Raw genomic sequence first — 27,452 nt, forward strand, 5'->3', positions numbered from 1 at the left:
GGGAGCGCCCTCCACTGTCCGCCGGCTGGTCTGCATTCTGTTTCTGTACAGTGGGTTTAACCGGAAGTCTAGTCCCTCCGTAGATCATCTTTGACGTTGAGCGACGCGAAGAAGCAGAAAAACTTATTCTGCGGGCACAACTTCAGGTATTTGTGCTGGAGAGCTCAACAAAATTCACATTTCACAGAAAAGTTGCAGGAAAGCCATCAGATGCACAGCTGGCTCTTGTTTCTAATGTCTGACTGACCGTAGTTAAGCGACGGCAGTGAATATTACTGTGGTGTTCTGTTTAGCCTCGTCATGTGCTAACGTTAGCACGCCACAGCTAACGGCAGCTAGCAGGCTAACTTTTAGCTTTTCTGAAAAGTGATTTTAAGACACAAATATAACAAAAAATAATTACAGTCCTCATTAAACATCAGCACAGTGCTCCTCAGCCGCTATACGCGCAGACACGATGATTTACCAACAGAATATATGATCATAAAAACAGTAACACAGGACAAAGCAGAGCGACTCTAGTCTACGTTTAAGACGTGAACGGATACTTTTGATTTGTTTAATCAAAGGTATCGATACGTGATGAGAACTAATGTGGAAATGTAAGAGTGAAGGGTAATAATCAGAGATAACAGTTCAAGTTAAACTTGAGTTTTATTGAGTTTGTTGGTTATTATCATGTTTAAAGACATCGGAGACTTTATTTAGTGACACATAAACGTCAAACGCTTTAACGTGCTGACGTAAGATCTCTGAGTGATCTCACTGCATCCTGTTCTTTGACCCTCTGCTCCTTCCTTTCTTTCCCATCAGGCTTTGTGAACAAAAACTTTCAAAGATGTCTTCGGGCGCTCTCTTCCCCAGCATGGTCAGCGGCTCCAGAGCAAGCTCCAGCAAGTACCTGGTGGAGTTTCGAGCAGGTAAAATGAACCTGAAGGGCAACACGGTGACCCCGGACAAACGGAAAGGGCTGGTCTACATCCAGCAGTCCGATGACTCTCTGATCCACTTCTGCTGGAAGGACCGGACCGCGGGGAACGTAGATGATGTGAGTCACCCTGAACCAGTCGAGTGTTTGTGGTTCCTGATGTTTACAGGGTGGAGCTGAGAGAGGCCAGCGCACATCGGCGCTTCATTTCCTCATTTCTCTGTGCACCGCTTCCATAAAGCAGAAATTCCTCCGTGAGGTCAGGTAAAGCTGACGGAGTCAGCACTGAAACTTAACCACTTCCTGGCCTCTACCCACATGTAGAGCTGGTTTAACCTCCTAAGACTCGAACTTTTCCACGGCAGCATTTTTAATTTCTCTTTGATATTTGGGCTGATTGGGACCTGATGAATGTAAAAACAAAGAATTACCAGATTTTTTTTAACCTAATTTTTGTTTCTAAGAAAAATGAGAGCCACAAATGAGGATATTCATTTAAAATTTCGATAGAACAGTAGCAGGATAATGCCCTCGTAAGTGGATATCAGGCCCATGTAGAGCAAAATTGAGTATTTTGGTCTAAATAACCCAAAATGTGATGTCCACATATGTGGACGCAGGTCCTAGGAGGTTAAAGCACTGAGATGTTCTTGAGTGGAACATACTCATCCTTCCACACCCACAGATTGATCTCACTGAGCAGAGCTCAAAGTCCTGAAAGAAATGATTTCAAATCCGATCATTCACATGATTCTCGTTATTTCAGCGCTTTCACTCAGAGCTGCTGCCTCTGGCTCCCTCTCTCTGATTGGTTGGTATTTGATGATGTGTGAGAGCAGCCCCATGTCTCTCCTTTAAATGTCTCCTCCTGTTTGTTTCCTCTTACAGGACCTGATCATCTTCCCTGACGACTGTGAGTTTAAAAGGGTGACACAGTGCACCACCGGACGTGTCTACGTCCTGAAATTCAAGGCCGGGTCCAAGCGGCTCTTCTTCTGGATGCAGGTGAGCTCGTCTTCATCCTAGAGGGGAACGTCTTAGTTCATGTGATGGCAGATGTCAGCATTAGAGCGCCTTCATCAGGCTGCATCTGATATTAAAAGAGCGTGCTTACTAAAGGCTGACACACTCACATATACATGAACACCTCACAGCATTGCACCATTAAAAAACACACACACTTGCATGATTACAGCGAGCCACGAGAACCTGTAAGTAGCAATAACTCTGCTCTGATGCCATCAGGAGCCAAAGACTGACAAAGATGACGAGTACTGCCGGAAGGTCAACGAGTACCTGAACAACCCTCCCATCCCCGGAGCATCCGGCAGCGGCGGCGGTGGCCACGAGTTGTCAGCGCTGGGAGGAGAGGGCGGCCTGCAGAACCTGCTGGGAAACATGAGCCACAACCAGCTGATGCAGCTGATGGGACCCACGGGGCTCGGAGGTCTCGGTGAGCGCTCTGACCTACACACACCTGCACGTAGTTCATGAACACCTGCCCCAGTTCCTGGAAGTTATTCTCTGCCTCTAAAGGTCAAGCTTGGTTTCGTCCTAATTTCGGCCATAACAGGAAATCCCACTCAACCCTCCGCCGCAGCCTTCCACACGCGACGCCTCAATATGTAGTTAGGTTTGTCAGGGGCTGCACGTCTGTGGAAGGTTGCGCTGTATGAAAAAGAGTTTCCAGTTATGACGTAGGTGTACTCCTCTCAGAAGCATGCTGGTGAAGCCGTCTCAGGTGTGACGTGTAGCTGGGGGCGGGGCTATTCCAGGTTTTTGATCTGATGTCTTTGTCTAAGGAGGCCTGGGAGCTCTAGCTGGACCGGGACTCGCCAACCTGCTGGGGGGCGGAGGACCTGTGACCAGCAGCTCCTCATCCAGGTGAGACAGACACACACGCACACACACCTGCAGTCTTCCTCTTTGTTCACCTGTGCTGCTCTTCCTCAGTTCTCGAAGCCAATCAGCTGCAGTGACTCCTTCTCCAGGCGGAGGTCCCAGAATGAGCTCCTCCCAGGCGCCCGCTGCCCCTGCCGCTGTTCCCGTCACCTCGGCTCCCTCCTCCACCGCTGCCACGCCCTCCACACCAGGTACAGAAAGAAATGAAGGCTACATGCCGAGTTTCAAAGGAAACGGGAAGCAGTTCGTCACAGAGGGTTATGGGATGATGGCGGGGCTTGAGGCGGAGCAAAACAAAACGGGATAGAGGCTGATCACCTGTAGATCAGACCTCCACCCTCCTCCTCCTGTAGCTTCTGATTGGAGCGACCCTCTATAACTGAACTGAGACCGGCAGCACTGAGGAGGGGGGGGGGGCTTAATGACAAGAACAGGAAGATGGTCAGACAGTAGAAAAAGGCACAACAGGAAGTGCCCAAGTTCCTTGTTAGCAGTGGGATGACTTTCAAAATAAAAGGCAGGTGGTGTTGCAAGTGGAAGATTTCAAATATACAGTGAAGCCCATAATTATTCCTGCCGGTGGCAAATTTTGACTTAGTTACTTTTATTCAACCAAGTTTGTTTTGTTTGTTTTTTTAAACACAGGTGGGTGTTTCCCAAAAGATAAGATGTACAAGAGGCATCACTGTGGGGAAAAATCCTCAGCTTTTATTTACATTTGAACAAAAGGTGTCATGTCCAGAATTATTTATACTCTTCTCAATTATCAATAGAAAAGTCTTATTTGGCTATTACAGCAATCAAACGCTTTAATTGCAGAGCAGCTTTGTGCACGTCTCCACAGGTATTTTTGCCCACTCATCTTTTGCAATGAGCACCAAATCCTGCAGTTTGGAGGGTCCTCTTGCCATCACTCTGATCTTTAGCTCCCTCCACAGATTCTCAGTTGGATTCAAGTCAGGACTCTGCAAAATGTTAGTGTTGTCTGCTAACCGTTTATTCAGCACGTTTGCTGCGTGTTTTGGGTCATTGTTGTGCTGAAAAGTCCGCTGGTGTCCAACTTTGGATTTTCCCAGAGGCTGCGACAGATTGTGACGGGTATGAATAATTCTGGACGTGACACTTTTTCTTCAAATGTAAATAAAAGCTGAGAAATGTTGTTTTCCACAATGATTTTTTGGGAGACACTTGTGTTGTTTTCAGTCAAAAAATTCTTGCTGGTTGAATCAAAGTAACTCAAAATTTGCCACCGGTATGAATAATTATGGGCTTGATTGTAGTTTTCTGCGAGAACATTTAGGACCAATCAGGTTCCTCCCTGATGTCATCGTCAGGGAGGAACCTGATTGGTCCTAAATGTTCTCGTCTTTGTTTACAGTAAATCACAGCAACTCAATTCATTTTTTTCTGATGTCACCTGCATGTTATTGTTACCTGGAAACCCCCTGACTCCTCCCACCTTCTATCATCTACAGCCCCGGCTCAGACTCCCGTGGCCCCGGCCTCCACTGGAAGCCCCGCCCCTCACCAGCCCATCCAGCTCAGCGATCTTCAGAGCATCCTGGCCACCATGAATGTGCCGGCAGCAGGGGCTCAGGGCTCAGCAGGTGAGTCACATGAGTGAGGTCACGTGTGCCTCTGAAAGGGAGCGCAGACACTCACAGCTCTGATCTCCTTCTGCAGTGGACCTGGCGAGCGTGTGCACCCCAGAGATGATGGCTCCCATTCTGAGCAACGCCGAGGTCCAGCAGAGGCTCCTCCCCTTTCTCCCCAGTGGGGAGAGTCTGCCGCAGAGCGCCGAGGAGATCCAGAACACCCTGAACTCTCCTCAGTTCCAGCAGGTACAACGTAACGTTGGCGACGCTCGGTGATGATGTAAACACGTTGAGCGCCGCGCTCATCGTTCGCTTTTCTTCTCTCCTCCCCTCCAGTCCATGAGCATGTTCAGCAGTGCATTGGCCTCCGGGCAGCTCGGCCCCCTCATGAGTCAGTTTGGACTGCCACCCGATGCCGTGGACGCAGCCAACCGTGGAGGTGAGTGAACCAAACGCACGCTGAACTTCCTGTTTGTGCTGCGTTCATCCTCACACACACAACGGGCGTCTGCATGTGGCGCTGTGACAGTGTCCTGACATGAGCGCCCCCTGCAGGTCAGTTAGCATTAACCAGTTGCTCTCTGGAGGACATCAAGTCCACCCTTTTACCTCACACACACATTCTCGTTTTGCTATCTTAGTGAGCACATCTCATTGGTATATTGCTTTCCTCAGCTGCTTACCCTAAGCATCAAAAATGAATCCCTACCAATGTTCCCTCCAAGCTGAGCGCGTGAGCAATCGCGCACGGCTGACAGGTCTTGGATTCTTGGTTATTGATCTGTGTGTGTCAGCAGATGTGGAGGCGTTCGCTCGAGCCATGCAGGGCAGCAGAGAAGAGTCGAAGGAGAAGAAGGACGAGGAGGACATGAGTCTGGATTAGTCTCTGTGACATCATCTGTTTCATTCTTTTTCACTTTTTCTTCTATCAAAGGTTTGACCCTTCCATGACCTTTTTTTTCCTCTGAAGAGGGCGGGGCTTCAGGTGTATTCAGCTCTTTCTAATAAAAACGTAATGACTGAAACATGAGCTTCTTTTTATGAATGTAAAACACAAAGACTGTTGGTACGGAAAAACTTTATTTAAACATGTGACAGACAGGGACGGGGGATCAGAGAAGCTAGAAGGCTTCGTGTTTCAGATGGAAATGGCGCCTGCAGACCGGCGAGGACGTAACGTTCACATGTCAAACAAAAGTTTTACTATGTGAGGTCAAAGGTCACGAAATCAGACATTCCCCAGATTTGCAGGCTTTGTTTTTTGTCTGCTCTACCTGAGGATGTTGCTCGTGTTCAGACTGTATATCAAAGATGGACTGAGCGGGCGGGGACTCTGATTGGACAGAAGTCTACGAGCCTCTGCCGAGCTGATCTGAGTGCAGCGATTGGTGTTTGGTCTCAGGTCCGACTGAATCAAAGGATCACCGTTGAGATTACCGACGCCTCCGAGTCGCAGAGGAAGCGGCTGCGTCCATCTTCCACGTACAGTCTGTGCTCACTGATCAGCGTTTAGAGTCGGTGTCTGCAGCAGACGCACGATTACGCGACGGTTTGCTGGATGATTTAGAAGAAACATGCAAAGATGGTCGAACTTGGCTTTACCGTGCTGCTCGATGACATCGTCGTTCCGTCTCTGCAGCACCAAACAAACGGGGGAAAATATAAAATACACATTTCTTAAAAAATAAATACTCGTATAGATATCTTAGCTACAGTAATGTGACGCCCACCACCGGTGCTGATGTGTACTCAGGGAGTGTGAAGGTAAGATATGAGGGGGTGGGGTTAAACATGTGGGCAGCCGCGCGTTCCCACGGCGCCGTGCACAGCGAGCGGCTTTGACAGCGGCGCCGCTCTGTTGTTGATGCTCGCCTGGCGGACGCAGCCGTGGAAGGACGCCAGCCCAGGGGGTAGACCGGGTACAGTGATGCCACCTAGTGGACAGAGAGAGGAGTGACGCGTTAATGAGGCGCTGCACTGACAACGTGTGCGACTGTATCCCTGTTATGCAGTAATGAGTAGTGTGACTAATCAAGCATGTTTGAGTAAAGACGTTAAACGCAGACGGGAGGCGACAGATTTGATTAAAATCTGATAAGTGATCAAAGAAACTGGTCACACGGACAAAGTGGCGAGGATGTCAGGAATGTGGGAACAGGAAACGGCTGCATTTAGGTGGTGGAGATCTTCGTGATCCTCACAGAGGCCAGTCTGCATCACTGAGGTGGTCTGTGAACGCCGTGCACTCACCTGGCACGCCTCCGAGGTAGACCGCCTCCTTGGGCCCCGTGGAGCGGCCCTTTTTGGGGCCGACAGCACGCTCGCTGGCTCCGTCCACGTGCAGCTGCAGGACGTTGTTCTTCTTCACCACTGCAGAGACATTTCAGCATTAGAGCGGTACAGCGACAGGGGAATGCACGGAGCACGCGTCTGAGGACGAAACTCACCTGAGATGGAGTGCCAGCGGCCGTCGCACAGCGGCTCTTCGGGAATGAACGATGCAGAGGTCTCACCTTTCCCGCCGTTCACCGAAACGGTCACCTGACACACACGCAGTGCTGATGAACTCAAGTTTAGAGATTCGCTCAGAGGAGGCTTCAGTGGTCCAAGCAGGAGGTGACGCCTCTGAGTCACATCAGAGGAAGGACCGCACGCCACAACCACCAGCCCCATTTCTAACCCAGTAAAGTCACGTGTGTCATTTCTGATGCATGACCCCCCCCCCCCCCACACACACACACAGAAAGCCTACACAAATTCCACAATAGATGTTTAACATATAAAAATCGCTAAAAATGCAGCATGTAGCAAATATGACACACATTAAACATTTATGTCCTAATGATTATTTATTTTTGCTTTAATTTGTTTTTAATTGTAAAAGTTGAAGAAAGGCAGTAAATCGCAGTAATGCCATATCGTGAGCAAAGTATTGTGATAATATCGTCCTCTGAAATGATTATTGGTGAGTTATTGGTGACTATTTTCCGATGAAGATATGACCGAGTAATTCATTATTATCAGGAAGTCCTAAAAACTCCCTGAAAAGCCTTCAGTTAATCCAAAATACTGCAGCAAGAGTCCTGACAGGGACTAGAAAGAGAGCAGATTTCTCCTGTTTTGGCTTCCTGTTAAATCCAGAATTCAAAATCCTGCTCCTCACATACAAGGCAGGGCTGTACCGCATCGATTAACACCGCAGTTTTACATTTTTTGGGGGGGAAGTTGCAGTCCATACAGACAATATTCATTTCTAAATTATTAACTAACAATCTTGTGCTTAAAGCGCTTTCTCAATATTGTAGATTGTAGATGTTAAAATTAATCATGACCTCGGCCTCCTCTGACGACCTGTTTGCTGTTGCCTGCTGCTGAAAGGCAGCGGGCAGAGGGGACACTTGGGCAGAGGGGACACTTGGGCAGAGGGGACACTTGGGCAGTGCATTTGTTGCAGCATATAATGTGTTTTCTGGACACACTGCTGCTTTTTCAGCATTCAAAGATTGATGGCTCCGTGTCAGAGCTGGCTATGAACTTCAGACAGATCAGGCCTTAACTTAACAAAAAAGTCATCAATCGTTCTTTTCATCTTTTCTCATTACCCACAGCTACATCCACTCTGTGGGGCCTAGGCTGCTCACCAGGGCTGGGCATCATCACTGATTTCTATAATCATTCGATTCCAGCTCTCAAAGTCCTGATTCGATTCGCAGCCGAGTGTGAAGCAGCAGGAATGAGGATCAGCACCTCCAAATCTGAGATGAGTTCTGGGATGAGTTCCTGCCCCAAGTGGAGGAGTTCAAGTATCTCGGGGTCTTGTTCGCGAGTGATGGGAGAAGGGAGCCGGAGATCGACAGACAGATTGGGGCTGCAGCTGCAGTAATGCGGACGCTGCACCGGTCCGTCGTGGTGAAGAGGGAGCTGAGTGTAAAAGCGAAGCTCTCAATTTACCGGTCGATCTACGTCCCTACCCTCACCTATGGCCACGAGCTGTGGGTAGTGACCGAAAGAACGAGATCGCGGATACAAGCGGCAGAAATGAGCTTCCTCCGAAGGGTGGCTGGCCTCTCCCTTAGAGATAGGGTGAGAAGTTCGGCCATCCGGGAGGGGCTCAGAGTAGAGCAGCTGCTGCTCCTTCACATCGAAAGGAGCCAGCTGAGGTGGTTCGGGCATCTGACAAGGATGCCCCCTGGGCGCCTCCTGGGTGAGGTGTTCCAGGCATGTCCCACCGGGAGGAGGCCCCGGGGCAGACCCAGGACACGCTGGAGAGATTATATCTCTCGGCTGGCCTGGGAACGCCTTGGTGTTCCCCCGGATAAGCTGGAGGAGGTGACCGGGGAGAGGGAGGTCTGGGCCTCTTTGCTTAGGCTGCTGCCCCCACGACCCGGCCCCGGACAAAGCGGAAGAAGATGGATGGATGGATGGAAGCAAAACAGCAAAAGTCAGAGGGAATTCATGACGCATTGATCAAATGTGAAGCGTAGTCTGCTGCTTCTTTTGCTGCTGGCTCGGTGAATTTTGGTTGGAGAGACAAAACCTGCAGCTCAGAATCAGTGACGTAAACAGAGCGGACCGGACGCATCAGAATCGCTGAGCTCCGACAGCGTGTCCGTCTACGGGCCGTCGGGGCTGAAAGACAAAGCTGATTCTGACGCGTTGGGTCTGCTCTGCGTTTACGTCTTTGTGTGGAGTCCGTGTACCTGCTCTCATTTGCTGTTTGGTGGTTGTTGAAATAGTTTTGTGAGCTTTAATCTGAGAATCTGGCGTTTCTGGCAAAACACAGTTATATTTAAAAGTCAATTCAGGATTTAATGAATCAATATCGCTTTATTCAAGCTACTCACCTCCCACTTCCACTTTCAACTGGACCACAGCCAATCAGAGAAGTCCCGCCCCTGACTATATCTGATTGGTTTAGCCCACGATAGGGACATAATGTGTGTCTGTTGTTGACCACACGGAGAGTTGCAGAGATTTTTTTTTTTTTTTTTGTTACCCGAACAGTTGGTCGCACCACTGAAAAATTTGGTTGCCTTTGCGACCAAATTTTTCGCACTCTAGAGCCCTGCAAGGTCTTAAATAATCAGGCCCCATCTTATCTCAATGACCTTGTAGTACCATATTACCCTATTAGAGCACTTGGCTCTCGCTCTGCAGGCCTACTTGTTGTTCCTAGAGTATTTAAAAGTAGAATGGGAGGCAGAGCCTTCAGTTTTCAGGCCCCTCTTCTGTGGAACCAGCTTCCAGTTTGGATTCAGGAGACAGACACTATCTCTACTTTCAAGATCAGGCTTCAAACTTTCCTTTTTGCTAAAGCATATAGTTAGGGCTGGACCAGGTGACCCTGAATCCTCCCTTAGTTATGCTGCAATAGACGTAGGCTGCCGGGGATTCCCATGATGCATTGAGTTTTTCCTTTCCAGTCACCTTTCTCACTCACTATGTATTAACAGACCTCTCTGCATTGAATCATATCTGTTATTAACCTCTGTCTCTCTTCCACAGCATGTCTTTATCCTGTCTTCCTTCTCTCACCCCAACCAATCACAGCAGATGGCCCCGCCCCTCCCTGAACCGGAGGTTTCTTCCTGTTAAAAGGGAGTTTTTCCTTCCCACTGTCGCCAAAGTGCTTGCTCATAGGGGCTCATATGATTGTTGGGGTTTTCTCTGTATGTATTATTGTAGGGTCTACCTTACAATATAAAGAGCCCTGAGGCGACTGTTGTTGTGATTTGGCGCTGTGTAAATAAAACTGAACTGATTTGAGTGGGAGTGGGGAACAGTGGGGCACTGCAAACTGAGGATACCTGCAGCTCTAAGCTGATGTTCAGGTCTTATTTAGAGGTCTGGCTGTTACACGCTGACTCCTTTATGTCGTCTTTTCAGAGGAAACTGAGTCATTTATTTAAGTTATGATATAAAAACATTCAGAAATAAAAATATTTGACATCACAAATTTAAAACCTGAAAAACAGCAAGTAGACCACGTTCAGGAGAAACGCTGCCCGAGTCTCACCTTTCCTTGGATGAGAATTAAGCTCAGGTGGTGGTCAGACGATGTCCCAGCATGCAACAGCAGCCCAGAGTCCACGATGGGTCGAACTTCGAGCTGGATCTCCAGATCCCGACTCAGAGCCAAGGACTCATCTGCAGGGAGGGACAGAGGCGCCGCTCAGACATGACGACCCAATGTGGCCAACACGTGCACAGAAACGAATGGTACGTACCGATCATGATGTGTCCTCCCCGTCCAGAAAAGTAGGCTCCGGGCTGCAGAGGGGTCGCGAAGCAGGGCACTGTCCCCTGGCTGTGAGCGGGGTCTCCTGCAGGGGCTCCGTTCAGCATCAGATCCCGGATGCACCCCACAAACCCGGAAGAACCCTGACCCTGAGGTTAAGAAAGAGCAGAGCTTCAGTACCCAGCGTGAAGAAGAGCAGAAAGGCGCGACCTTCACTGCACAGAGGTGTCAGCCTGAGCGTGGAACCAGCAGGAGAAACGCTTACCGCCACAGAGGCAGGGACTCCTCCTGCGTATAACGGTGCGGTGAGACGAGTCCGGTCTCGTCCAGATATCCTGTTGGACTGAACACTGATACCGTCCACAATCAGACTCATCTTCTGCCCTTCAAGCTTTATGAACACCTGCAGGGACACGGAGCAATCAGGTTACATCATTCAGGTAAACTCAGGTGGGTCTGAGACACAAACACAGCTGGTAGCAAAAAACGTTAGCTCAACGCTAACACGCTAACCAAAACGTGGTTTTAGTGTCAGGGTTACAGTTAGGTTATGGTTAGGATTGGGCTGAGGGTTAGGCATCCATTTTTGATGGGTAAGCAGCTAGGGAAAGCATTATGTCAATGAGATGTCCTCACTAAGTTATGAAAACAAGTATGTGCGTTCGTGTGCATGTGTTTGTGTTTTTGTGCTTGCTCACCGTGTGCCACTGGTCGTCGTTGTACTTCCTGTAGCTGCGTAGGTTAAACTTCTTCCCAAACTGAAGCAGCAGGTGGCCGTTTGAGACTGTGAGCGTCATCACGCCTCCTCCTCGCTGCCTGCTGGTGGCGCTCAGCACCAGCCCGTCAGATGAGTTGATCCTCAACAGCATGGAGATGTGAGGCCTGCAGACAGAGAAACACGAGTATCTGAGCTGTAGTTTGGTCCTTGAATACGAGGGGGCGGAGTCTGTTTAGCAGCTTGTGTCTGTGTAGGTTCTCAGTCATCCAGATGATGGCATGCAAGGAGCTTAGAAAGAAAGGGACTGGATCTCTTAAAGTTTCTTTCACACTCACGTGGAGCCGAACGAACTGGGCAGGATGTCGTATCTCTGGAAGCTGTGGGTGGAGCCACTGAAGTGCGTCGCTCCCCTCTCGTGGTGTGACACCTCACCCTGACACGAGTCCCTAGTGTTACGACTGCGAGATCCTGACGGCTTCTTCAGCTTCCCCTAAGAGAGAAAACCTTGAATTTATCACAGTCACGTCTTATTGTTGTTGCTGTGTGTACCTTCACTTGTTGCTGTGTGTGTACCTTCACTTGTTGCTGTGTGTGTACCTTCACTCGTTGCTGTGTGTGTACCTTCACTTGTTGCTGTGTGTGTACCTTCACTTGTTGCTGTGTGTGTACCTTCACTTGTTGCTGTGTGTACCTTCACTTGCTGCTGTGTGTGTACCTTCACTTGTTGCTGTGTGTACCTTCACTTGTTGCTGTGTGTACCTTCACTTGCTGCTGTGTGTGTACCTTCACTTGTTGCTGTGTGTACCTTCACTTGTTGCTGTGTGTGTACCTTCACTTGTTGCTGTGTGTACCTTCACTTGTTGCTGTGTGTGTACCTTCACTTGTTGCTGTGTGTGCCTTCACTTGTTGCTTTGTGTGTACCTTCACTTGTTGCTGTGTGTACCTTCACTTGTTGTTGTGTGTGTACCTTCACTTGTTGCTTTGTGTGTACCTTCACTTGTTGCTGTGTGTACCTTCACTTGTTGTTGTGTGTGTACCTTCACTTGTTGCTGTGTGTACCTTCACTTGTTGCTGTGTGTACCTTCACTTGTTGCTGTGTGTACCTTCACTTGTTGCTTTGTGTGTACCTTCACTTGTTGCTTTGTGTGTACCTTCACTTGTTGCTGTGTGTACCTTCACTTGTTGTTGTGTGTACCTTCACTTGCTGTTGTGTGTACCTTCACTTGTTGCTGTGTGTGTACCTTCACTTGTTGCTGTGTGTGTACCTTCACTTGTTGCTGTGTGTGTACCTTCACTTGTTGCTGTGTGTACCTTCACTTGTTGTTGTGTGTGTACCTTCACTTGTTGCTGTGTGTGTACCTTCACTTGTTGCTGTGTGTACCTTCACTTGTTGTTGTGTGTGTACCTTCACTTGTTGCTGTGTGTACCTTCACTTGTTGCTGTGTGTACCTTCACTTGTTGCTTTGTGTGTACCTTCACTTGTTGCTGTGTGTACCTTCACTTGTTGTTGTGTGTACCTTCACTTGTTGCTGTGTGTACCTTCACTTGCTGTTGTGTGTACCTTCACTTGTTGCTGTGTGTGTACCTTCACTTGTTGCTGTGTGTGTACCTTCACTTGTTGCTGTGTGTACCTTCACTTGTTGTTGTGTGTGTACCTTCACTTGTTGCTGTGTGTGTACCTTCACTTGCTGTTGCGTGTACCTTCACTTGTTCCTGTGTGTACCTTCACTTGCTGTGTGTGTACCTTCACTTGCTGTTGTGTGTACCTTCACTTGCTGTGTGTACCTTCACTTGCTGTTGCGTGTACCTTCACTTGTTCCTGTGTGTACCTTCACTTGCTGTGTGTGTACCTTCACTTGTTGTGTGTGTACCTTCACTTGCTGTTGTGTGTACCTTCACTTGTTGCTGTGTGTGTACCTTCACTTGCTGTTGTGTGTACCTTCACTTGTTGCTGTGTGTGTACCTTCACTTGTTGCTGTGTGTGTACCTTCACTTGCTGTTGTGTGTACCTTCACTTGTTGCTGTGTGTGTACCTTCACTTGTTCCTGTGTGTACCTTCACTTGTTGTGTGTGTACCTTCACTTGCTGTTGTGTGTACCTTCACTTGTTGCTGTGTGTGTACCTTCACTTGTTGCTGTGTGTGTACCTTCACTTGCTGTTGTGTGTACCTTCACTTGTTGCTGTGTGTGTACCTTCACTTGTTGCTGTGTGTGTACCTTCACTTGCTGTTGTGTGTACCTTCACTTGTTGCTGTTGTGTGTACCTTCACTTGTTGCTGTGTGTACCTTCACTTGCTGTTGTGTGTACCTTCACTTGTTCCTGTGTGTACCTTCACTTGCTGTTGTGTGTACCTTCACTTGCTGTTGTGTGTACCTTCACTTGCTGCTGTGTGTACCTTCACTTGTTCCTGTGTGTGTACCTTCACTTGTTCCTGTGTGTACCTTCACTTGCTGTTGTGTGTACCTTCACTTGCTGCTGTGTGTACCTTCACTTGTTCCTGTGTGTACCTTCACTTGCTGTGTGTGTACCTTCACTTGTTGTGTGTGTACCTTCACTTGCTGTTGTGTGTACCTTCACTTGTTGCTGTGTGTGTACCTTCACTTGCTGTTGTGTGTACCTTCACTTGTTGCTGTGTGTGTACCTTCACTTGTTCCTGTGTGTACCTTCACTTGCTGTGTGTGTACCTTCACTTGTTCCTGTGTGTACCTTCACTTGCTGTGTGTGTACCTTCACTTGCTGTTGTGTGTACTTTCACTTGCTGTGTGTGTACCTTCACTTGCTGTGTGTGTACCTTCACTTGCTGTTGTGTGTACCTTCACTTGTTGCTGTGTGTACCTTCACTTGCTGTTGTGTGTACCTTCACTTGTTGCTGTGTGTGTACCTTCACTTGCTGTTGTGTGTACCTTCACTTGTTGCTGTGTGTGTACCTTCACTTGTTGCTGTGTGTGTACCTTCACTTGCTGTTGTGTGTACCTTCACTTGTTGCTGTTGTGTGTACCTTCACTTGTTCCTGTGTGTACCTTCACTTGTTGCTGTGTGTGTACCTTCACTTGCTGCTGTGTGTACCTTCACTTGTTCCTGTGTGTACCTTCACTTGCTGTTGTGTGTACCTTCACTTGCTGTTGTGTGTACCTTCACTTGCTGCTGTGTGTACCTTCACTTGTTCCTGTGTGTGTACCTTCACTTGCTGTTGTGTGTACCTTCACTTGCTGTTGTGTGTACCTTCACTTGCTGCTGTGTGTACCTTCACTTGTTCCTGTGTGTACCTTCACTTGCTGTGTGTGTACCTTCACTTGTTCCTGTGTGTACCTTCACTTGCTGTTGTGTGTACCTTCACTTGCTGCTGTGTGTACCTTCGCTTGTTCCTGTGTGTACCTTCACTTGCTGTGTGTGTACCTTCACTTGTTCCTGTGTGTACCTTCACTTGCTGTGTGTGTACCTTCACTTGTTCCTGTGTGTACCTTCACTTGCTGTTGTGTGTACTTTCACTTGCTGTGTGTGTACCTTCACTTGCTGTGTGTGTACCTTCACTTGCTGTTGTGTGTACCTTCACTTGTTGCTGTGTGTACCTTCACTTGCTGTTGTGTGTACCTTCACTTGTTGCTGTGTGTGTACCTTCACTTGCTGTTGTGTGTACCTTCACTTGTTGCTGTGTGTGTACCTTCACTTGTTGCTGTGTGTGTACCTTCACTTGCTGTTGTGTGTACCTTCACTTGTTGCTGTTGTGTGTACCTTCACTTGTTGCTGTGTGTACCTTCACTTGCTGTTGTGTGTACCTTCACTTGCTGCTGTGTGTGTACCTTCACTTGCTGTTGTGTGTACCTTCACTTGCTGTGTGTGTACCTTCACTTGCTGTTGTGTGTACTTTCACTTGCTGTGTGGGTACCTTCACTTGCTGTGTGTGTACCTTCACTTGCTGTTGTGTGTACCTTCACTTGTTGCTGTGTGTACCTTCACTTGTTGTTGTGTGTACCTTCACTTGTTGCTGTGTGTGTACCTTCACTTGCTGTTGTGTGTACCTTCACTTGTTGCTGTGTGTGTACCTTCACTTGCTGTTGTGTGTACCTTCGCTTGTTCCTGTGTGTACCTTCACTTGCTGTGTGTGTACCTTCACTTGCTGTGTGTGTACCTTCACTTGCTGTTGTGTGTACTTTCACTTGCTGTGTGTGTACCTTCACTTGCTGTTGTGTGTACCTTCACTTGTTGCTGTGTGTACCTTCACTTGTTGCTGTGTGTGTACCTTCACTTGCTGTTGTGTGTACCTTCACTTGTTGCTGTGTGTGTACCTTCGCTTGTTGCTGTGTGTGTACCTTCGCTTGCTGCTGTGTGTACCTTCGCTTGTTCCTGTGTGTACCTTCACTTGTTGCTGTGTGTGTACCTTCGCTTGTTGCTGTGTGTGTACCTTCGCTTGCTGCTGTGTGTACCTTCGCTTGTTCCTGTGTGTACCTTCACTTGCTGTGTGTGTACCTTCACTTGCTGTGTGTGTACCTTCACTTGTTGCTGTGTGTACCTTCACTTGCTGTTGTGTGTACCTTCACTTGTTGCTGTGTGTGTACCTTCACTTGTTGCTGTTGTGTGTACCTTCACTTGTTGCTGTGTGTACCTTGCGCTTGTTGTTCTGTTTTGGTTGAGCAGCAATGATCTGCTGAGGCTGTTTAGCAGCAGGACACTTCATAGAAACATCTACATTGTTGGTGGCTTTCAGCAGGTCCAGAACCTCCTGCATTTCCCTGCAGATGGCAAACAAACACATTACAATCCAAGCTGAACTCACACAACAGCTTTAATCGTTTCAGTCATTTCACACAGGCTGATGAGTCAATCTATGAAGGCGGCTCATGAAAGTCATTTTTAACTAACCTCTCGATGAAAACATTAGTAATGCATCCAACCAGGTTGTTCGGGCCTTCGGGCATTCCTCCCAGGAAGGTGTTTCCCATTGTGGACAAGACAGTTTTCATTGTTGGGTTCACTGTGGTCTGAGTCGATGTCTCCAGCACGTCATCCACGTACAGACGTATCCTGAGAAACGAGCAGAGAGGTCAAATGACACTCGGAACGCTGCTTCCTGTGGATGCGAGGAAAATGTAACCGCTGCCATCCTACCCGGTCACATTGTTGTATATGGTGACATAATGACTGATGTCATCGTTGTACGTCTTCTGCGTTTTAATCGCCTTGTTGCCAGCTTGCACCACGATGTGGCCTTTCTGCAAAAACACCTGACAGACGTCCTCCTGTGGCCACAGAAAATCACAAGAGTTTGAAACAAGGAAGAAGTCAGCACATCATAGATCCAACAGATCAGGACAGAAGAAGAATACGGGAAACAGACAGCTGAGAGGCAACGGTCAACAGGAAGTGGTTGAGGGTTTCCTCTGACCTGGTTTTTGTGGAAGAACATGAGTCCATCGGTCGTCTCAGTTCTGAAGCCAAGGCCGGCAAAGAAGTTGTTCATGATACTAGAAGCATCCATCACATTAAAGTTCAGGTAGCTCTGACCTGGGAAATAACCCTCACGAGCCAACTGCACATGCGCGCGCGCGCGCACACACACACACACACACACACACACACACACACACACACACCATGAAAAACCTGCATCCACTCCTTTTTGTTACACGCTGATGGGTTCAGTGTGTCCTCCTACCAGCAGTTTGTCATGGCAGCCAAAGCTGACCCCATAGGTCTCCACATTCTTCAGGCTGATATACTGTTGTTTTTCCTTCACGTTCCTGATACAGGCCTTCACAGAGCCCGTCTTAGAAAACTTGTCCTTTAACCTGAGTTGAGACAAACACAATGAACTCAGTGTTAGTGACCCAGACCGGATCCCTGATAATAACTTATCCAATTAGAAACTAGAAGTTCACAACATGTTAAATCACGTTAGAAAACACTTCCTACAGGTTTGTGTCCACTATTTAAAATACTACTTTTACCAGCTAGCTGCTAACCTAAATCTGCTGTCTGATGCTGACCAAGTAACTATCAGCATCTTTATGCTTAAAATCTCTGTAGCTGCCTGGACAGTACTCAGTGAGACCAGCAAACCCAGAAGACTTCAAATTAAATCAAAAGAAAAGTCCCAAGACATTACGAAGGGCAGTAATAACAGGACTCGTGCAAATCTGGAAAATAAGCTAAACAAAGGCACAGTTTGAAAGTTCACAGGCCTCCTGTCGACATAAACATGCATTAAAACATATGAGACAGCCCCAAAGCACAAGACTTAGTGGCGAGGTAACGAGATGAATTATTAGAGCTACTCTCAGCGGCTTCCTTGGAACAAGGCTCGGGTTTACTGTCAAATGGGACAGCAAATGTTCAATAGAATAAATAGTAAATACGTGGAATAAGTAAGTAAGTGTCTCACACATCCTTTTCCATGTTTAATTAAAATTAATAATTTATTGTTTTCCATCCATCCATCCATCCATTCGCTTATCCTTTTCAGGGTCGCTGGGGGCGCTGGAGCCTATCCCAGCTGTCATAGGGCGAGAGGCGGGGTACACCCTGGACAGGTCGCTAGTCTGTCGCAGGGCCAACACACAGAGACAGACAACCATTCACACCTAGTGGCAATTTGGATTATCCAATTAACCTATCCCCACAAGCTGCATGTCTTTGGACGGTGGGAGGAACCCACGCGAACACAGGGAGAACATGCAAACTCCACACAGAAAGACCCCGGCCTGATGGTGGAATTGAACTCAGGACCTTCTTGCTGTGCAGCAACAGTGCTAACCACCGTGCCACCGTGCTGCTGATTTGTTTTAATTCAAAAGCCTTTACATTTTTCATATTGTATATTTCATTTATAATGTTAAAAAACAGGAGTTAGATTTGCCCATCCTCCGCTCCAATCTTTAATCATTGACATGACAACAATTCTAGAGGGCAACATACAAATGTCAGTAGGGCCTGTGCCACCCCAGATGCCCCCTTTAGCCCTGCCCCTGTGCCTCTTTTCCACTCATGCAGTTCCAGACTCGCTAACGTTAGCTTAGAAATGGAGCAATAAGAAACTTAGTGCACGTACATCTCCGGCATCTTGTCCTCTGGCACTCCACCCAGGTAACAGCTGTTGTCAAATTGAGGGATGCCTTTTATGTTAGTCCTGATGGCATCGTTTTGGTTGTTCTTCACCATAAGTAGTTCATTCCAGATGATGAGAAACAGCTATATGGGAAAAAATGCAGCACGTCACAAACAAGTACACAATACTGACCACTAAAAGGAGCAATCAGAGTGATCGGCATGCTTTCAAAGTAGGAACATGAAAAACCACGCAGAGGGACTCACACTGTTGGGCTCGCCGTTGCTCATCTGCAAGAGCTCAGGCGGAGCCACGGGCTCGACGTCCACCAGAGAACCGTTAATATTATAGAAGAGCTTGACCTGGCCACGAAGCACCGCCACACACACAAACTGATTTTGCTGCACAGCAGACAGAAAAGAAATCCAGTTACAGAGGAAAATATACAGATATGTGTGTAATAAGTACAGTGGGAACCAGAGCCGGACATTTGATGGCCATGACCCCGGTCCAGGAGGTCGACCCTTCCACTAACGGGAAGGTTGGCTGCTATGGTGCAGCTATCAGAGCCTGAATGTTAAAGTGCTGCTGCGCATGAGGCTTGTTCAGAGCTAATGAAGTACAAATACTTCTTTACTGTATTTGAGTAAAGAAGTTGAATCAGTGTATTTTTATACACAAGTACCTGTACTTCAGTAGAAGGACAGGACATCTGCACTTTTGCAGCTCGGGCCTGTTGTATAAAGCGCTCTGAGTGCTTGAGTAGAAAAGTTCATTCTTCCAGTTACCCTGTATAAGAAGTAACTCAAGCTTCTTCTGACGGCTCCGTATTTGCACGAGTGTCACCACAACAAACAGAGAATAACAGAAGTGATGATGACCAGGGAAGAAGTGCAAAACCTGCAAATGTGAATCCAATATGTCAGGTTATTAGAAGAAAACCTAGAACACGAGTGTGGAAATGAGGCAGCTTTGTGTGCTGCACGCACCGACTGGACTCCAGGGTCAATAAAGCCTGATAATAAGTCATGTGGGCGTAGCAAGGTCACCTGATTACTCTGTGAACTCTCTTTATGCTGTGCATGTGATCTGTTTGTTCGGTGTATGTAAATATGTATATGTACTGTTCTCTTTAGTTCTTACAGGAGGAACACTGTCATGTCATTGTAGGTACAATGACGATAAACCCATTCTATTCTATTCTATTCTATTCTGTGTTACGGCCTTCAGCATTTTTGCTATGAACTGTAGGGGATTGTGTGTAAAGAGCGCCCACTGCTGTGAATAAGGAAGTGCAACTAGCATCTTCTTTCATTATAATAGGGGCGGGGCTTACAAGGACAGGTGAGCAGCCCTCTGAGGGTCTGTGAGCGTATAAGCAGCGTTACCTCATTCTGCATCATCAGCAGGATCCCGTTCTGCGACTGCAGTTTGATTTCCTGTTGCACGAAGTAACCTTTTCCTGACTGAGAAAAATTAAACTTTGCATAGCCGGTCCCATCAAAGTACGCTCCATCACTGACATAGGGCTCAGAGGTGGCTCTTGTCCTGTTTGTTAAACACACACACATATTTAAGAGACAAAGTTAGGAGTTGAAACACACCAGAGTATCTCAGAAAATAACAAAATGATGAAAACTTTCTTTTTTTGTAAAGTCATCATTTAATAAGTGATGAACGTTCATCCACTCGTCTGTGAGCCAAGGGCGTAGATTTGGCATGGACGGAAGGGACATGTCCCCACCAATATTCAGCGATTATAGAATTGTCCCCACCAATAATTTGATCTCTTCGAGTAAAGAAAAACAAGAAAAAAAACGATCTGTCAGCGTCTCATTCACCCAGCAGAGCAGAAAGAGTTAAATTACGTTCTCTACTGGAGTCCTACATCATGTGACAATTATGGCCAATGTGATTGGCTGAGCCTTTCAGGGAGCTCTGTTTAGTTTCAGCAGCGGTAAACCTGCGCTGCAAGGAGGAGAGGAGGACGGCAGCAAAGAGGAAGAAGCTGGATGTAAGAAAGTGTTTTTCAAAGAAACCTGTCAGTCACTTAAAGCCAAGCTCACTCATAAAATGTGTCACAATAACGTTACAGGCTATGCCAGGCTTTGGCCCACATCAGTCTAAAACTGTATGTAACCATGAATAACGTGTTTTGGAAACTACCTGCACAGCAGGCAGCACTATTAGTTCTCTCAGTCTCAGAGCAGCGTTTCTAATTTTGATTGAAACTGTCAGAGGAAACGGAGCCTCGAGCAGCCCGGATATTAGTTTACAGAGGCTGTTAGAATTATATGTCTAACGTTAACATGTTGGTGACACAATAATTTCATCCTAATCGCACTGACGTATTCATAGGGTTCATTTTTGAGACAAAATGTCATGAGGTCGTCATGATTTTGCAAATATTCCACCTGGTAGTGCAGTTTGCACAGTTTTAAAATGCACTCAGCCTACAAACATTACTGACGAGTCAAGATCTGCACAAAGTGACAGAAACACTGAAGCAGCTCCACGTTTTATTCTTATTGTCATGTATGTCCTGTTTGTCAGGTGACAGAAGAACCAACACAAAGCTCAGAGAGTGATGGTGACACAAGATCACAGGTGAAATGATGACTTGTTGGTTCATGACTGTATTTGAAGCTCATGTGTGACTGCATGTATGTGGAGTGTCTCACTGTCATTCATCAGCTGACAGAGGCAGCTCTGCCATGTTGTAGCTCAGAGGTGAAGAGGCGAGCTCACAGGTGACTGATGAGTTGGTGCTACAGATTAACTAGTATTTATTATCATGACAGTTGTTAGGCTGCTGATGTAAATTGTTTCATTAGTGTATATTTGACAAAGAGTCTGAATTGACATGTCTCACTTTTATATGGCACAAATCAATGTGTTATTTTATCAGGTGGAAATATATCCTAGTGCAGTCAAAGGGGAGGAGCCAGGGCCAAAGATGAGGCACATCACGCACAGAATAATAATTTAATCTGAGGATAAAACGCAGGTACTGAGGCTGAAAGAAGCTTCAGTGCTCTCAGAAGACTAAAAACAGGGCTAAGGTCAACAATGACTCAAATGGGATTAAACAATGCTGCTGTGTGTCCACCAGGACAGACTGGACAGTATAGATGTAAAACAAACATGCCAGCAGTTTATCTCAGTTAGTGAGAGGAGCAGGCCTGTGTTTGGCTGCTTCACATAGTGAACGTTGAGTTGTTGTGTGGGACACCAGTAGTATTAATGTCAGTTGCTGTAACAGTAGCTCATGCTTAGAATAGAAAATCCCAGCTCACTGATCTGATCGGGCAGTAGAGCCTAAACTGTTGCATAATGTTGCTGAGAGATCTTTGACTCTGAGGTCATCTTAGACGAGTAGTTTTATGGACAAAACCCAGCAGGTCACTCAGTGTTCCCTTAGTGCTGATGTGTCAGAGATGTTGGTGTAACTGAAGTAATGCTGTTAAGTCCTTAAAGTCATATTCTTTTATTGTTCTTTTATTTGAAGCTATTTTTATTTTTGTATGATACCTGATTTATATGGATTATGGCTGAAGTAAACTAAAGCCTGAAATACTTAGTCATTTGTTTAATAATTCAACTATGAATTGTGATTTTAAACGGTTTAAAAGCACGTAGAATAGCACATGTAGGCAAGTATATTTCTCCTCTTTTTATTAAGAAGCAAAAACAAAAAGGAAAAACAAAGAAACAGGGCAGGGTTCGGTGGTTGAATCATCCGTCCCCACCAACGCCAAAACCAAATCCACGCCCTTGCTGTGAGCGTCAGTGTTCAGCTATAAGCTTAAATTCAACAGAAAGAACACAAACGTTTGCATTTACACAATGATACTGAAATGAGATGCAGGAACAGCAGACGGACCTGGCACACGGTATGTCCACCGTGGTGTTGAGATTGAAGACGTCCACAAAGCTGTAGAGACTGATCACCTCCTCGTTCAGATAGTCCAGCTCAATGCAGCCCTTAAAGTTGGGCAGGGCGAGCACTTCAGGTGGCTAAAGACAAAAACACCAGAGAAAGTGGAAACTCTTCATTATTCCTGTGGTCGAGGCACTAATGTGTAAACATCAACGAGCCTGCGTACCAACACAGGCGTTCTCAGTTATTCTCACTCTGGCTCCACCTGCTCAGTTTTATTGTACTGACTAAAATAAGCGTAACATGCGGAAACGCTCTGTAACTGGTGGGTTTACAGCTCTTCCAGTACGTACTGTGAAAGTATTCGGATATCCTCCCACATAGAAGACAGTGTCATTGGCCGAGAGTTTGAGGAGCCCCTGATCTCCTTCAGCCTTCTCAGAGTATTTGCTGGTTGAGGTGTCCACAGATACGGACATCAGACCGTGCTGCAGCATCCTACGCGCACCAACACCGGAGCAGATCAATGCTACAACTCCTGCACACAGCTAGCATAAACATTCATGTTTAATCGAATGACACCGTGTTGTGTTACATCGTGCGCTTCACCTCTCCAGGGAGACGGTGCTGAATCTTCCTTTGGACTGGATGTCGTTTTTCATCTTCACAACTGCAGTTTCTCCTCCAACGTTAAAGTACCAGTGCAGCCGTTTCCCCACCAACGCCATGCCCAGGAACTCCTGACCCGGCTGCAAACCCCAAACACAGATTTAAAATACACGACATCTCCGATGTTCACGAGTCCTAAATTTATCCCAGTTAATAAAGACACACCCCGACGAGGACTGACAGACTTGACGAGCGACATGAAGTCCAATCTGTCCTCACACTTACGTTTTTGTTGCCGAGGTAAAACACAAACTGACTGTTGGAAGGATCCTGTCGCCGCGTCCACACTGCGTCCGGCAGCTTGATGTGGAGCTTCATGGATGTGTAAGCAGCCAGGTCAGCCAGGTTAGGCGGCGTACGCACCTGAACGCCTGATCTCCCATTGAACTTCATGGATACGCTCACCTGGATGGGGAAGGAGGAAAAGAACTCGTAATGGACGTCAGGACAGGTCCGCTCCCCTCTCAGTATAAATGGAATCCGTCTCCACCTTCAGGTTTCTGGGAACCCACATCTCCACTGATCTCACCTGGACCCACAACGCCATCGCCCTGGTAACGAAGGTCGAGCAGCGGCTGCACTTCCTCCGTGTCCCGCTGCTGGCCTTCTCCCACTCCTCAGTCTCCCACACCTCCAGACTCACTAACAGCTTCCTCCCCCACAGCCAATCAGACTGTTAACAAACACTGGCCCCGCCCCCACACCCCACCCCTACACACCGACCTCACCAATCTGAGCCATGGTCTGAGTAACCCTTATCCCTCAGCCCACTCACACTCGGTCCTTTCCACTGCCTCCGATCACTTTGCCAGTATTTTGTTCTCCAATGTGTCTGTGTATGATTTTGTGTATATTTCTCTGTTGTCTATGATTTATATTTTATTAGGACCCACAATTTAGCTGTACATGTACAATGACGATAAAAGACTATTAGAATGACGTAATTTCCTTAGGGATTAATAAAGTAATCTGATTGTGATAAGGACCTCTGATGGAAACACCTAGCACTGACCTCCAGGACTAAAAAAATCAAATGAAAACCTGCAGTTCCTCTGACGTCCAGCAGAGGCAGCAGTGAGTCATTCCCATGTCAAAATTTTACATTCGAAATAAACATGTTTACAGCCTCATACACAAACTGTTTGGCCTCTATAGACAGGTGGGTGCTGACACAGGTGGCTGTAGCTGCTAGCTGTCGGCTAGGCTAAACTGGACCTCTGGACCGTGTTGTTGGAGTCTTTCGGAGCATGTTTAATGACATCATGTGACCAATAACACGGCTGCTGTGAGGTCACTGCACTAACACAGCGCCCAACTCAGCACTATGAGCAGGTATCTGTGATAACCAAGCTAGCTAGCAATAGCATCCAAATATGGCCACATATTTGGCTCTGTCCATCTTTTTATACAGTCTGTGGGTGTACCTTGTTGGCAGTATTGCGCGCCTGCTCTATGAGCTGTCGGATGCGATTGATGTTCTCGGAGATGTTTGGCATCTGAACAGAGTAATTCTGCAGGTCGCCCAGCCTCTTCAAGAGTTCAGGAATAGCTTCACCCAGCCTGTGCACTGCAGACAGACAGACAGACATTTACAGCTCATGTCTCACCAGCGCCCCCTACGTGAGTGTTCAGGTAACATCCAGGCCTTTTTACCTGGTTGGAACACCTTTCAAAGGCAAACAAAATTAATGTCTGACACTCAATTTAAAAAATTACAATCTGAGATGTGCAGCTCAAACAGAACCACGGCCTAACCTTTGGAGGGCTCAGCGACCTGATGAATGATTAGAGACGAGTTTCATTTGTGGTTCCTGAATATTAGATGTCTGTCATTAGTCGCAGTTTTCAGTTTGACATGCTTTTATTTTGGTGGAGCTCATAAATAACCCCCAAACAGTTGTGGCAGGTGGCACCTTTGAACTGTTCCTGTAATTTGGTGTTATATACATAAAATCAAATTAAATAATTCATCATTTCTTTCAAACTGCTCATTTCTTCCTAAAGTCCTGAAATTCAAAGACATTCAGGTGAGTCGTGCTCTGGACAGTTCAGACGTTTGTGGAATTCGTCCGTCTTATTATTTTATATAATGTTAGTTCTTCGTTTGATTGTTTGAGTATGTTGGGTCTTCGTTGGTTCAGTCCCGAATTTTTCTTAGCTTTTCATATGCTCAAACATTATCTCTGTGTTTGGTTGCTTCCTGTTTTATTTTGAAAGACTCATGCTTTGTATTTGGATCTACTTCCTTTTGCCATTTGTATTTACTGTCTCTGGCTCGCTCCAGCTGTTTGGAATCTCTGTGATCAGTCGGATTTTGGATCGATTGTTTTGATTTATCAGGATTTAATCTCACTTTGACCTCAGTTTCTGCGTCTGCCTGTGCTCGGGTCTGAAATCTTTCGACCATCCCCACAGCGCATGGCAGCGAGCGTTTATCACTCACCGGTGTTGTTGGCGTCCATCAGGGCGGTGTTGATGTCCTTGCTCGTGGCGTTGGCGTCTCCGTAAGTGTGCTGCCATTCATCCAGCTTCTCTTTGATAGGACGCAGGGTGTCGTTGATGCCGGTGGCCGTCCTGTTTGCCTTAGCCGCTGTTTGCTTGGCTTCGTTGACCTGTGCACTGATGTCTGAGCAGCACAGAAGAAGAAGACGACAGGAAGCCGTGAGCGGTGAGGAGTCACGTGGGAAACCTTAAATACCCAAATTGTGTAAGCGCAACGTGTTTTAAACAGTCGTACTTTTGGTGGCGTTGAGGTTGCTCTGGAGCGCCTCCAGGTCCTCGGTCAGTTGAACCTGTTTGGTTTTGGCGTCCTGGAGCCGGCGCTGAGCATCTTCCAGTCGTGGCCTCAGAGCTGCAGCAGAAAAACGAAGGTGATGCAAACTGAAGATGAAAGGGTTCATTTATGAATCTCTGCAATCCAAACTGGGCTTACTGGTGTTCAGGTCATCATTCAGCTTCTCCACTTCATCATTCAGATCCATGCTGTGGTTCTTCAGAGACTCCGCCTTCTGACCGAGGTTCTGGCCCTTCACGCTCTGAAAACAAGACCAACACACTTTCAGTTTCGGTTTTTAAAGTCACCTCAAAGGACAAACTTGTGATTTTGGTTTTTTTTTTACCTCTAATGTGCTGTTGGTAGCCTCGCTGGCCATCTTGGCGGCCTCCTCGGCCTGCTCGATGCTGACGACGATCTTGTTGTACGACTGCGTTACGTCTATGAATCCGTCCTTCTTTGTTTCTGCGATCAAACTGCAGACAGACGCACACAGCTTTTGGTTTGGTTTCATGAAGCACAAGAACTAAATGTCGTACACCTACCTGGACAGGTTCATGGCCAGGGCGCCGAGTAGCTCAGCGTGCTTCTCCGCCTTCTCCACCAGCGGGATTTTAGAGTTAGTCTGAGACACATTCTGAACCTTTTGGGCCAGCAGCATCCGGGCGCCATCCAACTGAGCTGCAAGGTGCTCGTACTCCTGAGGGAGAGAAAGAGCTGAAGGGGACGTAGCCTGGTCAAGGGGAGGTAAAGACCTAAAGAAGAAAGTTTTTGATCTTCAACAAGAATTCTGATTCTGAGCCTGCCAGAGCAACGAAACAGTCTGAGCTCCAGCCTCAGATCTGTGAGCTGTAACCAGCCATGGTTCACCATTAGCAGGTGTTAGCATGTGTTAGCACTGTTGGCAGGTGTTAGCATGTGTTAGCACTGTTAGTAGGTGTTAGCAGGTGTTAGCACTGTTAGCAGGTGTTAGCACTGTTGGCAGGTGTTAGCATGTGTTAGCACTGTTAGTAGGTGTTAGCAGGTGTTAGCACTGTTAGCACTGTTGGCAGGTGTTAGCATGTGTTAGCACTGTTAGTAGGTGTTAGCAGGTGTTAGCACTGTTAGCAGGTGTTAGCACTGTTAGCAGGTGTTAGCACTGTTAGCAGGTGTTAGCACTGTTAGTAGTTAGGACGTAGATTCCGGCAGACTGAGAACACTTTGAGGGCTGAATCACGGCTGTGCTGAAGATGAAGCGGCCCCTGTAAATCTGTGACGCATGCACACACAGACAAGTTTAATGTGTGACATTCAAACCTCTTTGGAGTTCTGCACCATGGACCACACGTCGTTGTTGACTTGATGAAGGTGATCTGCAGACACGTTCAGCTGTTTTCTCACCTCGGTTGACTTCATCTGCAGGTCCACCACCCTCCTCTGACAGACAGACAGACAGCGGTTAGTCATCACTTGGTGTTCTCCACGTTCTCCATGTTCCTTCCTCTGCTGCTCTTACGTTGTGGTCGTCCAGGCTTTTCTCGTTGGCGTTGTTGATCTCGGCAGCTCTCGCCGTGTTGTTCACGGCCTCATTCAGGGCGTCTCGGAGGTCCATCGTGTCAGCGTGGAGGCGGGAGAGACGGTCACTGATGGATCGAGTTAGGTTGTCGTTTTCCTCGTGACGGTCCACCAGCTGCCTGCTGACCCGATCCAACACTACGAGAACACAAG

The 27,452-nt window shown here is 47.3% G+C and overlaps 2 protein-coding genes across 5 annotated transcripts in view; one reads left to right on the plus strand and one right to left on the minus strand.

Moving 5' to 3' along the window:
• Positions 1 to 12: 12 nt before the first annotated feature.
• Positions 13 to 5,450, plus strand: adrm1 (ADRM1 26S proteasome ubiquitin receptor). 2 transcript variants are annotated; one of them, XM_085393156.1, is made up of 10 exons: positions 13 to 146; positions 814 to 1,048; positions 1,817 to 1,933; positions 2,174 to 2,381; positions 2,731 to 2,812; positions 2,882 to 3,021; positions 4,306 to 4,437; positions 4,514 to 4,671; positions 4,762 to 4,864; positions 5,223 to 5,450. In XM_085393156.1, the coding sequence occupies exons 2-10, from the start codon at positions 839 to 841 to the stop codon at positions 5,306 to 5,308; spliced, it is 1,236 nt and encodes a 411-aa protein (XP_085249282.1). In that variant the 5' UTR covers positions 13 to 146; positions 814 to 838; the 3' UTR covers positions 5,309 to 5,450. The 2 variants fall into 2 exon arrangements, with proteins under 2 accessions (XP_085249282.1, XP_085249283.1); XM_085393157.1 differs by having other exon boundaries at positions 2,734 to 2,812.
• A 36-nt stretch (positions 5,451 to 5,486) lies between these two features.
• Positions 5,487 to 27,452, minus strand: part of lama5 (laminin, alpha 5) — an 81,164-nt gene continuing 59,198 nt past the window's right edge. For 2 of the 3 annotated variants that reach the window (XM_085393155.1, XM_085393154.1), the window contains exons 52-79: positions 27,241 to 27,437; positions 27,042 to 27,161; positions 26,291 to 26,445; positions 26,092 to 26,221; positions 25,905 to 26,007; positions 25,710 to 25,823; positions 25,416 to 25,598; positions 24,397 to 24,539; positions 23,198 to 23,377; positions 22,913 to 23,052; positions 22,657 to 22,801; positions 22,307 to 22,440; positions 19,812 to 19,971; positions 18,690 to 18,824; positions 18,427 to 18,566; positions 17,035 to 17,167; positions 16,765 to 16,908; positions 16,488 to 16,618; positions 16,242 to 16,403; positions 15,985 to 16,111; positions 11,717 to 11,871; positions 11,362 to 11,545; positions 10,929 to 11,066; positions 10,653 to 10,812; positions 10,442 to 10,572; positions 6,873 to 6,966; positions 6,676 to 6,795; positions 5,487 to 6,359 (exon numbers count right to left, since the gene is read on the minus strand). In XM_085393155.1, coding sequence (XP_085249281.1) covers positions 6,211 to 6,359; positions 6,676 to 6,795; positions 6,873 to 6,966; positions 10,442 to 10,572; positions 10,653 to 10,812; positions 10,929 to 11,066; positions 11,362 to 11,545; positions 11,717 to 11,871; positions 15,985 to 16,111; positions 16,242 to 16,403; positions 16,488 to 16,618; positions 16,765 to 16,908; positions 17,035 to 17,167; positions 18,427 to 18,566; positions 18,690 to 18,824; positions 19,812 to 19,971; positions 22,307 to 22,440; positions 22,657 to 22,801; positions 22,913 to 23,052; positions 23,198 to 23,377; positions 24,397 to 24,539; positions 25,416 to 25,598; positions 25,710 to 25,823; positions 25,905 to 26,007; positions 26,092 to 26,221; positions 26,291 to 26,445; positions 27,042 to 27,161; positions 27,241 to 27,437 — 4,007 coding nt within the window. In that variant the 3' untranslated portion in view covers positions 5,487 to 6,210. The remainder of the gene's footprint in view (positions 6,360 to 6,675; positions 6,796 to 6,872; positions 6,967 to 10,441; positions 10,573 to 10,652; positions 10,813 to 10,928; positions 11,067 to 11,361; positions 11,546 to 11,716; positions 11,872 to 15,984; positions 16,112 to 16,241; positions 16,404 to 16,487; positions 16,619 to 16,764; positions 16,909 to 17,034; positions 17,168 to 18,426; positions 18,567 to 18,689; positions 18,825 to 19,811; positions 19,972 to 22,306; positions 22,441 to 22,656; positions 22,802 to 22,912; positions 23,053 to 23,197; positions 23,378 to 24,396; positions 24,540 to 25,415; positions 25,599 to 25,709; positions 25,824 to 25,904; positions 26,008 to 26,091; positions 26,222 to 26,290; positions 26,446 to 27,041; positions 27,162 to 27,240; positions 27,438 to 27,452) is intronic. The other variant, XR_014909001.1, reaches the window with a different exon arrangement.

Source organism: Rhamphochromis longiceps, linkage group LG20 (assembly GCF_057381845.1).
Source record: "Rhamphochromis longiceps isolate RC_006_pf linkage group LG20, R_longiceps_female_GT1.1, whole genome shotgun sequence".
In the NCBI taxonomy this organism is placed as follows: Eukaryota; Metazoa; Chordata; class Actinopteri; order Cichliformes; family Cichlidae; genus Rhamphochromis; species Rhamphochromis longiceps.

What these genes read in the sequence shown, in the direction of transcription:
- adrm1 (XM_085393156.1), top strand. Translation starts at nt 839, where the DNA reads ATGTCTTCGGGCGCTCTCTTCCCCAGCATGGTCAGCGGCTCCAGAGCA. An exon ending in ACCAGCAGCTCCTCATCCAG is followed by an intron (nt 2,813 to 2,881) that starts GTGAGACAGACA and finishes GCTCTTCCTCAG; the next exon opens with TTCTCGAAGCCAATCAGCTG. An exon ending in TGCCACGCCCTCCACACCAG is followed by an intron (nt 3,022 to 4,305) that starts GTACAGAAAGAA and finishes TATCATCTACAG; the next exon opens with CCCCGGCTCAGACTCCCGTG.